Genomic DNA, 13,849 nt, shown 5'->3' with positions numbered 1-13,849 from the left:
TCTCACCAAGTGCCTCTCAGATTTTTGACGTGTCTTATTTCATTGTGTGTGTGTTCTCCACAGCAGGGGAAATAGCATGCAAGAAACGCAACAGACTGAAATTTAAAACACTGCAGCATCTTATTTTTCTAAATAAAAATTTGTGAAGACAAATCCCACAAGCATCCTCATTCACATGATTTTCACATTATTGAAACACATTGAATCAGAATCAGAATCGCCTATATTGTCATACGACCATGTATAGTAAAGCGTTTTAGCCGAAAAAACTTTGATGTACAGTACGGCGTTTTTTGCCGAAAAAAATTTTTGAGCCGAAAAAAGCGACCATGTATAGTCAGGCGTTTTTAGCCGAAAAAAATGACCATGTAAGGCGTTTTTAGCCGAAAAAAACGACCATATATAATAAGGCGTTTTTAACCGAAAAAAAAAAGCTATGGACTGCTTAGACATGCTTCACTCGAGTGACGTTGCTGCAGTACGTGCATATTATGGAGCAGCTTCAGGACAAACGCAAATTGTCCGCCGTGTAGAGCCATTTTGATCTCCTTTTGGAGAATAAGGTATTTATTCAAAGCTCCTTGTTTCACCAAGTGCCTCTCGGATTTTTGACATGTCTTATTCCATTGTGTGTGTGTTCTCTACTGCAGGGGAAATAGCATGCAAGAAACGCAACAGACTGAAATTTAAAACACTGGAGCATCTTATTTTTCTAAATAAAAATTTGTGAAGACAAATCCCACAAGCATCTTCTCACATGATTTTTTCACATTATTGAAACACATTGAATCAGAATCAGAATCGCCTATATTGTCATTGTATAGATACAACGAAATTTCTTCCCTCTCAACATAAAACAAGAGGAGCCGCTGCGGGTGTCCGCGCCACTATCAAAAGAAAAGTTAACAAAAAAAACGACAAAATAATACAAGACAACACATGAGACACAGACAATCGTGCAATCTTAACCTTGAATGATACAATATGAATGCATGGATGTGAATGATATTGTATACACTTCATCATCAAATCAGTCAGTTCAGTCTGTCAAGTGGGTTGGCTGCAGGGATTTTGAAGGTCCAGCAGGTGGCAGTGGTCAGCGACACAGTATCAACACAGTGTGTCAGTGTGTCGACATGCCTCATGAGGCCTTATGGACCCATCACTAATGAATAGTTCAACAGAACAAACCGAAAGAAGAAGAAACTGCAGCTGTATGCTATTAGCTTTACCAACTGACTGACTAGGCATAAATTGTCTTAATTATCTTATCCTGGAAGGGCATCTGACTCAAAATTCAGGATTGTTTCTTCATTAAATGAAACTCGTGTGTTCATTAAACACGTACAATAGCAAAAGTTTCGAAAATAAAAAGTCATTTGCATCTCCCCCAAAATAAAAATAAAAATCTCAAAATTAAAGTGACATTTTATATATACAAATTATGTACAGTTGTAATAATTTGAAGTGACATTCCAAAAAAAGTATTTATTTTGTCACCAAATAATGATACATGATTGGACACAAAAGTGACAACTCAATAAGACATCAGCAGCTATGATACAGGCAATAAATTAAGACAAAATACATCTCCTTCAGAACATCATGTGCACCTACAATACCAACGTGACCAGAATAGAAATTGAGACGTACGTGAATGCCCCATTGATTTTCATTCAGTGCAAAAACCCTGTGAAAGGCACCTGCAGGTCTTAACATCTATAAGTGAGCAAGCCGGGGAACTCTAGAACTGAGACTCAGCATAACCTTCAGGAGCAGGCGTGTTCTGCTTCATGTGGCTGTAGTCAAACTCACTCTCAGAGTCCTGGACAACGAGAAGACATGGCAGATGAGCTTACAAGAAGAAGACATATTATTATTTAGGGTAGGGTCACCTGTGGCAAAAAGATCCTAGGTGAGGGACCAGACAAAGCACAGCTCGTCAACTCTGGTGATGAACGAAACCATTGGGTGGCGTTTTCCCTTGCCCGGACGCGGGTCACTGGGTCCCCCCTTCTGGAGCCAGGCACACATGGGGCCCGGCCAAGCTAAGCCTTGAAGAGGCGATGTGGGCCCCGCTTTCCATGGGCTCACCACCAATGGGAGGGGCCAAAGGGGTCGGGTGCAAAGTGAACTGTGCGGAATGATCCTCGGCTGCAGAAGCTAGCTCGAGGGACATGGAATGTCAGACCTCTGGCAAGGAAGGAGCCCGAGCTGGTGTGTGAGGCAGAGAAGTTCCGACTTGACACAGTCGGGAGCTAAGTGCCTGTACATTGGGGTTCACGTCAGTGGACGAGAGGGTGGCTTCCCTGCGTCTTCCTGACTGTTGTTTGTGTCTATGCACCAAACACTAGCTCCACTCTTTTTGGAGTCTTTGGAAGGTGTGCTGCTGTAGAGCGCTCCCTCTTGGGACTCCCTCGTTCTGCAGGGTGACTTCAATGCTCACATGGGCAATGACAGTGAGACCTGGAAGGGTGTGATTGTGAAGACCCCCCCCCCCCTCCCCACACACACACATACACACTAGAACATGAGTGGTGTTTTGTTATTGAACTTCTGCACTCATCACTGATTGTCCATAATGAAAACGATGGTCAAAATATAACATAACAAATGTGGAATTGGAACTAAGACACCAAAGTTTGATGATTGACTTTGTGGTGGTATCATTGGATTTGCAGCCACATGTTTTGGACACTCGGGTGAACACAGGGGCGGAGCCGTGAAAGTCAAGCCGCTTCCCCTCCGTGACGAGAGGAGCCAGATGAGGTGACTCGGGCATCTAATTAGTCTCCTGGACGTCTCCCTGGTGAGATGCTCCTGCCATGTGCCACAGGCAGGAAGTCCCAGGGATGACCCAGGACGCACTGGAGAGACTACGTCTCCTAGCTGGTAATGCCTTGGGATCCCCCAGGACGAGCTGCAAGAAGTGGCGGGGGAGTGGGAAGTCTGGGCTTCCTTGCTAAAGCTGTTGCCACCGTGACCTGATGCCGGTTAAGCGGTAGAAAATGGATGGAAGAGTATGTACTGTACTGTACCGTCAGAGCAAGGTCACAGCATGTGGCCGCCTTGAATGGGTTCCCCGCTCGGTAGTTGTCGTACTCTTCTCTGATGAACATAGAAGAGACAGCAGTGAGTCAACAGTACAATGTAAAGGCCAAATAAAAGCACACTTTGGTAAACGAATGTTCGGAACAAGACAACAATGAGGTTTGTTGTCAAATACTGTAATATTGCTTATACCGAAAGAACAGACGAGTTAGCTTAATAAAATCCATTGCCTTTGCAAAAACGAGCAATTCAGAGGTAAATCTATAGCAACCAGAGGCTGAATAAACCCCAAGGGACCCACTTCAGTGATTGGTCGAACAAATCTACTCACCCCTCTGCGACCTCTATGGGTGACCTGTAGCCCTTGGATTGGCTGCGCTCTCTCTCGGTGAAGAGCATCTGACCAATCAGAATAAGGGTAATGATGGTGGAAGGGATGAGGACGAAAAAGAGGAGGACCGCAACATCTGAGAAGCGAACGCTGGGTACTGGGGAGGAAAAAATAGGAATATATGAATTGTTGGTGGGTCAGCTGCACTAAATACAGTATATGCTAGAAAATATCGCTCTGCTGGGCCCGAAAGTCCAGTCTAGCCATTTAAAGTAAGAACAGATAGCATTCAAATGCATTCCTGCAAATCCAGTCACGTTCATGTTGTTAATTAAAAGACACATATGCGAGACAATTAATACCTCCATCAGCAGGCGCAAATTAATCTCTGCTTGCTAATAATTTGAATCAAGGATGTGAAGCAGCTTACTCTTGGGCATGACAGTCAGTACTGTGTGTGAGTTTGGGTTGCCGTGGACATCCGGAGGGTTTCTGACGGAGCATGTGTAGGTTCCATTATCATTCAGCGTTGAATTGATCAGCGCGATGGAGGCTTCCCCCTTTGCCGGGCTTCCTCGCCACTGAACACGCCCACTGAACTGGCCCTCCAGAGGAGGGAAGGCACGAGAAGAGAAGTGGAAGAACTGAAGGAAGGAGAAAAAGAGGCAAAAATTATTAGGATTCCGTACCGAGTTGAGGCGTGTGGTCAAGAGCAGTAAATATAGGCAAGGACGTCTTGTCATTCTGTCACAAAAGAAAAGCAGAATCATTCTGACGGCACGATGGTAGGTAATAACAGAAGAGTCTCTCTGCCATTGCCATAGCAACTCAACTACTTTCGAGGTTCATACAATGGTACAGACGCCTCTTATGACACATTCGCATTAGCATCAGCAACACGACTCGTACAATGTTGATTTCAACCCGAGGAACCTATTTTCGTGCCCAGTGCAAGTCCGGCGCAAAGTGCAGTCTAACCGTGCGCATGGGTGGAGTTTTCTTTCTTTTGGTATTTTCTTAGATTGGCAGAAAGGGGTGTTTGCGCCGATGTGGGAGTGAACACAGACAAATGACTTCTAGGGATGTAACGATGTCCAAACGTGACAATAACATGTCGGAAAGTGCTCACAAGCCACTACTGTTGTCTATTGTTGTATACTTTTCCATTTGTTAGTCCAATTTGACATATCTCAGTCTTTTATTTTATGAATGCTGTACATTTTCTCTGTTCAGTCGTGAATAAAGCCTTCATAAAAATAATTGTGTGCTCGGTCAAATCTGTTATAGACCAGCTCAAAACACAGGTGAAATGCGCCCTCTCATGGCCGGTTGTTATCACTGTGACACATGACAGCGTCTCACTGTTGCCTTTTCTGCTCATGCGCTCCCTGGCGGCCATTGGAGAAATCTTTAAACAGGCCGCATCATTAAATCAGCTGCAGGGTTGAAAGCATGTGACAAAAGGAGGAGTTTATAGTCCGGAAATTACGGTTATTCAAATTGAACTGTGCTAATAACTCTTTTTTTCCATCCTAGGAATCCCTGTTCAGTAAGTTCACGATACCACGTCTGCTTGCGAACAAAATCATGTTTTCGCCATTGATTTGTATTCACCGCAGTGTATTCTTTTTCAACAAGAGCACTCAGACCTCCGCCACGCTAGATAAACATATGTCACCCCAGGAAATCAATGGACAAATGGTGAAGATCGAATAGCTAAAAGGAGATCAAGTTTCATGGAGATCCAGAATTTCTTGGTATGAATTCCTCTGAGAGGAATAGGGAGATAAGTGTCTGAAAATCTTAAATGGGAAGTTCCTACCAAATGGTCAATGTGACTCAGATTTGTCTGAAACTTGGTTTGCCACAACAGCTTTTGATAGTGCATTATCATCATTTTTAAGGCAAATCTCCGTGTACAGCAAAAAAAAAAAAAAAAAAAAAAAAAAAAAAGAAAGACGAAAAGCAAGCATACGCAGCATACAATTGATTTTTTTTCATACGCTTACTTGGAAGAATAGCTAAATCAAAGATGACGTTTCAAAAACAGAAGACAAGAGATGGAACACAAACCAACCAACGAGCATATGTGACTGACATTTTTGTTTCAGTGACAATCATAAAGAAAGATTTGACCATAACTCTGAATGAATGGTATCATTTAAATCAAAAGAAAAGTGCCTGGCAGCAGGTGGGGAAACAGATGGTGGTGGGACAAGCCGAGTGAAGAGACCGATGTTCACAAACAAGGAAGCAAATCTGATCGCATCAACAACAAAAAAAAAAAAAGCGCAAAAAAACAAAACAGAATCATTGGCGGAGTCGCTGAGATACAGTGGAGCCTGTAAATCTGATGCCCAAGTCTAAATTCAACGAATAGTTTCTAGTCAAATTGACTTTGAAGGGGCAAAAAAAAAAAAAAAAAAGACTTTGACTCAAGTTTTAAGCTTTTTTCTGTCTCTTGTTTTTTTTTTTTATACTGATTCAAATGTGATGGGGGGGGGGGGGGGGGGATCATTTGGGGGGGGGGGGGGGGGAGTGATCACGATCGAAGTCGAAATAGAACTTATGGCAAGATAGCGATGTGCTTTCTGTGTATTCCAAAATGTCAATAATATTGTCAGGCTCTTATATGTGGTTAGAGAATGCCACAATCGCTGCTGCTCGCTTTATTCCCATGAGCGGTAACAGAATGCCCATTCATTCAAGAGCTGCTATAGGCCACAACTCACCCCTAGTTACTCCACACACACACAAACACACCCACCCATACCCACACACACACACACACACACACTCGTAACAAAGCAACAGAAACAAACGTAAACAAAGAACAAGGTCTACTTTGGTGCAAAGTATTGATATGAACGCTGCAAAACAGGTCGGGAAGTGCACGGCTTTGCCATCGTTAGAATATGTTGGTCAATAATGGAAGAAGCAGAATTAGAGATTACCACATGCAAAAAATAATAATAAATGCTGTGTTTAGTTGTCACTTGAAGCATAAACAGAAATCTTCCTCTGCGTGTTCCTTGTCACTCATCGTGCAAGTTAAGGGTTAGTACGTAGTTGACTCTTTTTAGGCACATTCACAGCGAGAACGTTACTTCTTTGTTTGTTTTGTGAGAACAGGCCTACAACCCAAGCATGTTTTTAACATTAAAAATTCCGTGTGCAGTTTAGCACTATATTGAGAAAAATATTAGGTTGTTAATATTCTGCAGTAAGGAGCACACAATGCGCACCCGATATCCCAACTCCATATTTACGTTCTAAATATGTTACACCGTTAAGTGCGCTACACCACTTCATTAGATTGCATAGAAACATGGTTTTACCCCCACAGATATTTCACACTTGCAGCTTGAATCCAAGCGGTTCACAAACTGCCTTTTATTTATTTTTTGGGTCTGTGGTTTATAAACCAATCCGGACTGCTTACAATGTCAGCAATGTCAAGAGATTATATGACTTCTGTAAAAGTTCAGACAAGGAAATCAAATGCAAACATAGCGGCCTGAACAAGTAATGAAACTGATAAAGCCTTAATCCTTTTACAACCATTTGTAGACTGACCACACTTTCTTATTTTATTTTTTTTAGCTGATCATTTCAGTGCTCAAACATATCAGGCTCTCTATCCGGGACCTGAGCAAGTTTTTCGCAAAATCCGGTCGAACTGTGGGCAGAGAGAAAACGACTTGTCTTTGTCGTGTATTCCATTCGATATAGATTGAGAGGGAGTTGCAACTGATTGTTTTACATTTTACCCAATGTCCCAACTTCATTGAAAATTGGGAGTTTGTAAAAATGAGTTTGTTGTATTGATGATTTCCACAATGATTCAGAGGGTTCAATGCACATTGTCTCTGAATTTCGAGACTGCGGTGTGATAAGGGACATCGATTACGTTGACCTGTGTATATAAATGAAAAGCATAGAAACCAAACGGTGGCCAAATGACAATTCATATATGACAAAGATCGATTGGCAATCAAATAAGAGCAAGTCGGTAAAGCATTATTCTGTAGAATGCGGAAGGTGACTGCTCTATTTCGCAATGAGCTTCCACAGCTATGTAATTGAGCAACCATCCCGTCTTTTGAACATCATTCAAATTAACTCTCATTGGGACGGAGTTAATACTGCAGGCCAGTGAAGCAGTGCGGCAACTGAGATTGCTTTGGCTGGATAATTGTATTTATGACGACGCTTTTCGCGTGTCTTTTCATAGCCGGGCTCATTGTGATATACGACCAGGGACACTCAGACATATAAACCTGCCAAAACAGCTCACGATATCGGGTGGAGAGTAAATACCGGCTGGAAAATAGAAACGGCAAACATTCAGACCTGCTGCCATCCACGGACAATATCAGGCTACAACGCATTATGCATCTATCATGAATAAAACAAAATAGGTTTTTTTTTTTTTTTTTAGTGGACTGGTCAATAAGGCTCAACCCTGATTGAGCACGGTTAGAAGATTGAGTGCTGTTATGGGTTGGAATGGAAGCATGGATGGCATTTGGGATGACCACAATACCACCATGGAGGAAAGGAATTTAGGAAGCTGTTCGCATCGGGTTACCGGGGGGGGAAGCCTCTGAAATAAAACAGAAGTCGGTCTGAAATGGTACAGAGTATAAGATATAAGACTGATGGGGATGATGCACGCCCGATGATCAAAATCGATGCGTATGGTAAACGACAAAGGATTCACAGTAAAAAAAATGTAATTAAATTTTTAAAAAAACCATACAATGCTTTCAGTGCCTGTGATTTTTTTTTTCTTCTTTGCGCAATATAGTGGTATTAGTGATCATAGTGAGATTACTACCTCAGCAGTGATACTGATCTATTACTTCTGGTAGCATTATTCATTCATTCATTTATTCACTCATTATATATTATATTACTTTATTCAACAGTACGATACATTGAATGGCAGATGATGCGTTCAGGTACGCTTAGGCACAAGTTTGATCTCCTTTATGGCTCAGAGTTGACTCACAAATCAAAATAGTGTCGATTCCTCAGGAAAGTGGTCTAATTTGTTGTAAATAGTTCATTCGCATAATGTTGATTTAACTGGGATCCCGGTTTTTGGATCGTTATGATATTTTTTTTTTTTCTAGTGCTCGGTACTAGTTATGCCTGCCTGGCCGACATAAATATTCCTTGGCTGTTCAAAATGAAGGGATCAGGAACATTTTCTTCCCTGAATTTACATAACTTTGGTGCAAATTGGCTTTTGGTGGCAGGAACTTGTTTGGTTGATACAGTATTTACTTTAAGTCCTGTGTCAATCTTAGCACAGCAAAATACACAGATGTCAAGTTTTTGTTTGACTTGCCGTTGCACAAACTGGCACCAGTTTCAGAGTGAATGTTAGTGACCAAAATTTAAAAAACAAAAAACAGACAAAATTGACTTAAGTCAATAATACTTTCAATCGAATGCATAAATCAGGCAAGTGAAAACAGAATGGTAATGGAAAATGCTATCATGTGCGAACGTCAAGTTTGGGAAACTCAAGTGTTATGTGTAAAAAAAAAAAACCCGGCCGTGCGAACCAGTGTTGTTTTTATATTTTGTATTGTTAATTGTCAGATCCTGGAAATGTCTTCTTCTTTGTCATTATTTGTTTAGACAGCAGCCAATAATTTAAACACATGCAACTGACACCCACAGGACAACAGGACAGAACAGCAACAGCTTGTTCAAGGTCACATGCAGTATGTCTAAGTGTTAAAATGCACTTTGGTTACCGATATAAACGTGATACATTGCGATTAATGACCTACAAAGGCTGTAACTAAATCCACTTCATCAAGATCTAGCCAACCTTACTTTAAATGTATATTCTTGTATGATTTTACTTTCGTGCGGCAGACTTTAGTACGGCACACAAGATTTTCACTCACTGTCTGTGGCGGCCCTCCAGCCTGTGGTCTATAGGACCAATCGATAGTCATCTTGCTCGTGGGTCGACTGGTGGACGTGAAAGTGCAGGACAATGTGACAGTGTCTCCTGCGGATGCCTGGAGCTCTGCTGGAGAACTCACTGTGATGGGCGAGACAAGTGAAGGAGCTGCCAAAGAAAGAGCACAAAAGTGACACAAAGGAAAGGAAGAGATGGTGCAGATCAACAGATGTAATTGGATCAAAATGATCCGGGTTTGGAAATCCCATTTTTTTGCGATGCAGGATCAAGTATTCTGTTTTAATTTTTATCCAGAGCTTTCGGCACAAAAGTGACACAAAGGAAAGGAAGAGATGGTGTAGATCAACAGATGTAATTGGATCAAAATGATCCTGGTTTGGAAATCCCATTTTTTTGCGATGCCGGTTTCAAGTAATCTGTTTTAATTTTTATCCAGAGCTTTCAACACAACATTGAATTGGATCACCCTGATCCAGGTAAATTGTTTTCAAGATTACAGGTACTCTAAATGGGACAACATATCACAAGGTGGCCTAGCAGGAATGTAAAGAACAAAAGACAGAAGAGACATAAAGGGGTCAAAACAAGTAACACCCACTTCAATGTATGATTTATTTTATGAACACTCATCTGAGCCACGACAAATAACAAGTATACGTAAACAACTACAAAGTACTTTGTGGATATTTTGCTACGTTTAAAATAAGCTGAATGTCCAACAATACGAAACAAATAAACAAGACAGCTACTTTGCCCTGTGGCAAAAGCGGGATATGGCAATAGAAAAATAGATTCGCGCATTATAAAAGTACGGAAATATATCGACGAATTGACAAAATCTTTCCAACACCCGCGACAGTTTTCGGAAATTATGTGCTAACCGTTGTTGCGTCAGTGAAAATAACTTCGATACTGGTGGGTGAAACGCGAGTGAATAAACAACGTGAACGCCGAACTATGTTCCGTTTACTCACCGAGAAAAAAAAACAAATGGAACGGCAGCACGTCTTTGAGTGGGCCATTCCTGTGGCCATGTAGACGCATTTTAGGAGTTCAGAAAATATCCACTTGCGGTAGATACAAAATGTAAAAAAAACAAAAAAAAAACGAGGAACTGCATCAAAGCTTTTGAAAAAGTCCTTCTATTGTCTCGTTCGGCGTGACTCAAGGCTCCGTCGCGCAGCGAAATGAACGACTTGACAAACAGGTGGATCAGGAAGTGCGGCTTGATGGATCATCTCCGAGAGTAAAATAGTTGTGATGAAAAGGCACGGTCACCTAGGAGTCGAATATTAATCTTTACTAGTCAATATGTGCGAACTAGTATAACACACTCATGTCTCATATCAGGGTTGTGGAATAAATGCTCAAATGGCTTGCCATACCTTAATTGTTGATCGACCTCAAATTTTCAACAGTATGTTGTTGGTATGTCACTCGGGAGACCAGTAAAAGCATATATATAAATATATGCATTTTTCAAAGAATTGTGCTAAGAAAAGTGGAATATTTTTTTGGACTAATATTTGTCTTTTGCTCTGATGTCTGTCTGTTCGACTGCAAACATCAATTTTACAAATGGCTACACTAGAGGCCACTGTTGCAAACAAAAAAAAAAAGAAAAGAAAAAGGATTGCACAGCTGTCAAAGAAATGACAGTCTGTTGTCATTCACGTCTCTCTGCCAAAATATAACAGTCACCATATATTCTTCTGGACTCTTAATAATTCAAAATATATGATTCAATAGCGGCGAGAAGAAGCACAGCCACCTCAGTTGAGGTTTGAATCTGGGCTGTGACTTTCCTTTGGCTGTTTTTACACCGAAAAACAGCCATTGGTACTCAGGAGTGTGCTGCCCATTGTAGAGGTTTTGCAAAACCTGGAACTGGAAGGCCCTCTTCCCCTTCTCAAATTTGTGTTGTGGTGATCAATGGACTTTTGAGTGGCAAATTGCAGAGACCCACACATGGCACCCTCGCAGCCAGGTCTCAAACACTGCTTATCCAATAGATTGATTGGAGCATAAAGTTAGTGCACTCACCCAAGCAAAAGCATCATTTACACGTTCAAATGTAAAATGTTTCTTCAGACTGCGACATGTTTTTGTTTTCCCTCCACAAACCTTTTCTCATTTCACTTCGTGCCTCCTTCACGTGCGCAATTCTGGAACTTCCCGACAAATTTTGCGTTTTGGAGGCTTGATCGTCAGAGAAAATGAATTGTGAAAAGGTTTTCCAAAGTGACAGTCCTACCTCTGTCAAAGTGTTTCATAAGCCTCGTTCGCAAGTCACTCTCCTATCGCACGACTGGGGCTTGTTCCTAAGTGAGACATGGCATCGCGCATGTACTTAGTGTCCAAGTCGCCTGAAATCCAAAACTCCATTCCAAACTATTCCGATTTAGCTGCAGGAAAAAATGTTGGAAATAACTACATTGGTAATATCGCAACTTGGATGACACATGCAACCAATTCATAGACCATATTATTTTTTCACGTTTTTGATTTGTTATGATAAGTCTACTCTCTTTGTGAACAAAAGTATAATTCTAGCAATGTGTGCATATTTATACAAACTGTCCATTAGTGGTTTCAGAGTCTTTTATTATCATCTATGATCCCACTGAGGCCCGATTTGTTCCCTTATCTCCGATGCCAGCCAAACACTGAATGCCCCTCTGGGACAAGCCTGCTATTTCCTCTCCTGTCTTTACTGCTGTAATTGTCTCTAATTGGTAGATGTATGTGTTTTTACTTTATCTTTCTCTGTTTGTGAAGGTTTCTTTTGAAGTCTAAATATGTCTCGAGTTTGGCGCGGGTCGTTCTTCAGCCACTCCGTGAGTTGCCTTCTGACACTACATTGTTACATTTCATGACACGTCAAAGGAAGGTACACTCTGATAGTTCAAATAAAGTAGCTGCGTATGTGCAGTTGATAGTAGCACAGTCCTGTGGAAGACTGAAAGTGGAATTATTTGGTAGTGTAGTGATTCACATCGCCAAATGGGCCCGTACACAATCGCCCTGCGACTTGCTGACAATCGCTCTTGGGTGCAATCCTCTTGATGGACGGATGTTAAGTGGAATTTCTCTGCAGGAGGGTGTCTAGTTTGATATAAAGACACCGTGTGGCACTCTTGTGTACCAAAGCTCAGCATTTTATATCCAGTGTAAGAGAATAAAACATTATATAACAGTCCCTGCACTGATTAGAGACATATCGCTTTCTCTTTTGAATGCGTGACTACTTGTGCCATCCACATGTATTGTGTCACCTGTATTATGTCCTCGGATGTGCATGACTTTTTTTAGACTCGGATAACGAATCCCAGTGCTTCTTTCACATGCAGCACCGCATTGTGCCGCGATGTATTTGTGTGTGAGAGCACAGGAGGCTTTCTGTTTGTGTGGTGTCTGTTTCTGTTAAAAGCTCCTCTGTCGCAAAACAAAAGTCTTTCGTTTGCCGTCAAACTGTGAGAGGGGTTCAAATTGTTGGGCACAGACGGTGTACATGCAACCGTATTCGTTGAAATGAAAACCTTTCTTCTGTCTTTTCAACTCTTTCTTTGGACTCTTGATACTGATACAGGACTAGTTGGTGAGTGACCTGTACTCTGTGAAACAAAATTGAAATGGTTCTCACAAACAAGTAGGGCATTACGCAACAGTCGGTGGGAATCCTACGACGCTGAAAAAAAAAAAAAAAAGATCTTTTGAATTTACTGAATTACATGTACATCGGATCCACATTATTAAAATGGGATCAACCTTTCCTCTTTTTCTAAAAAAAAATATGCATTATTTGAACACACTGTAATCATGTGAAAAATGTTTTTAAAAAGTTTTTTTCAGTGTACACTGTGAACAACAACAACAACAACAACAATGTCCGATTGGCGTTTGTGTGCGTTACACTTTGAAATTCCTTCCTGGATCGATGTGATTTCTTTCACTCCGACATGACAAGTCCGTGCTTTTGTGCGTTTGCCTGTGCTCGAGCGTGCAATGGAATTTAGACGTATCCGTGCCAGGTACAACCCATCCTAAGGCGTGGAATACAGACCACATTGAAGTGAGTAAGAGAAGTAGATGTTGTTTTTGTGTCTGCAAGCTTTTTAATCAAAACAGAATGCTCAAATGTGACAGAGTCCAATAACTTTCCTGACACTTGTCTCAATAGTTTCTTTTGACTCTTACAGATACATCAGCAAAACAAAAAAACTTGCAATATGAGTGTGACAAAACAAATATACATTGTAGTCTTTTTTTAATACATACTATAAAATCCAGATGGGATCACCAGGCAAATATCGAAGCTCTGCAAAAGCGATTCAGACGCAGTGATGAAGAAACATCACCGAGAGAGAGAGAGAGAGAGACCCCTCGAAGGCCTTATCTCTCGCCGATTATCGACTGATTTTGTATTGCATGAATACACACTTTCTGTCAAGCCTGTTAACCCCGCCTTCATGTTCACACACTGTCAGACTGGCCACAGAGTAACTTAAATCGAACCCATG

At 41.4% G+C, this 13,849-nt stretch overlaps 1 protein-coding gene across 1 annotated transcript; it reads right to left on the bottom strand.

Annotated features, from left to right (window-relative positions):
• Positions 1 to 1,263: 1,263 nt before the first annotated feature.
• On the bottom strand, positions 1,264 to 10,573 carry mpzl3 (myelin protein zero-like 3). The gene is made up of 6 exons (XM_019892816.1): positions 10,304 to 10,573; positions 9,310 to 9,476; positions 3,813 to 4,026; positions 3,383 to 3,539; positions 3,039 to 3,108; positions 1,264 to 1,825 (listed from the first exon to the last, which is right to left on the bottom strand). The coding sequence occupies exons 1-6, from the start codon at positions 10,371 to 10,373 to the stop codon at positions 1,745 to 1,747; spliced, it is 759 nt and encodes a 252-aa protein (XP_019748375.1). The 5' UTR covers positions 10,374 to 10,573; the 3' UTR covers positions 1,264 to 1,744.
• Between the last annotated feature and the right edge of the window lie 3,276 nt (positions 10,574 to 13,849).

Source organism: Hippocampus comes, unplaced genomic scaffold (genome assembly GCF_001891065.2).
Source record: "Hippocampus comes isolate QL1 unplaced genomic scaffold, H_comes_QL1_v1.1 scaffold72, whole genome shotgun sequence".
Lineage (NCBI taxonomy): Eukaryota > Metazoa > Chordata > Actinopteri > Syngnathiformes > Syngnathidae > Hippocampus > Hippocampus comes.
This window is presented reverse-complemented; position numbering and strand designations above follow the sequence as displayed.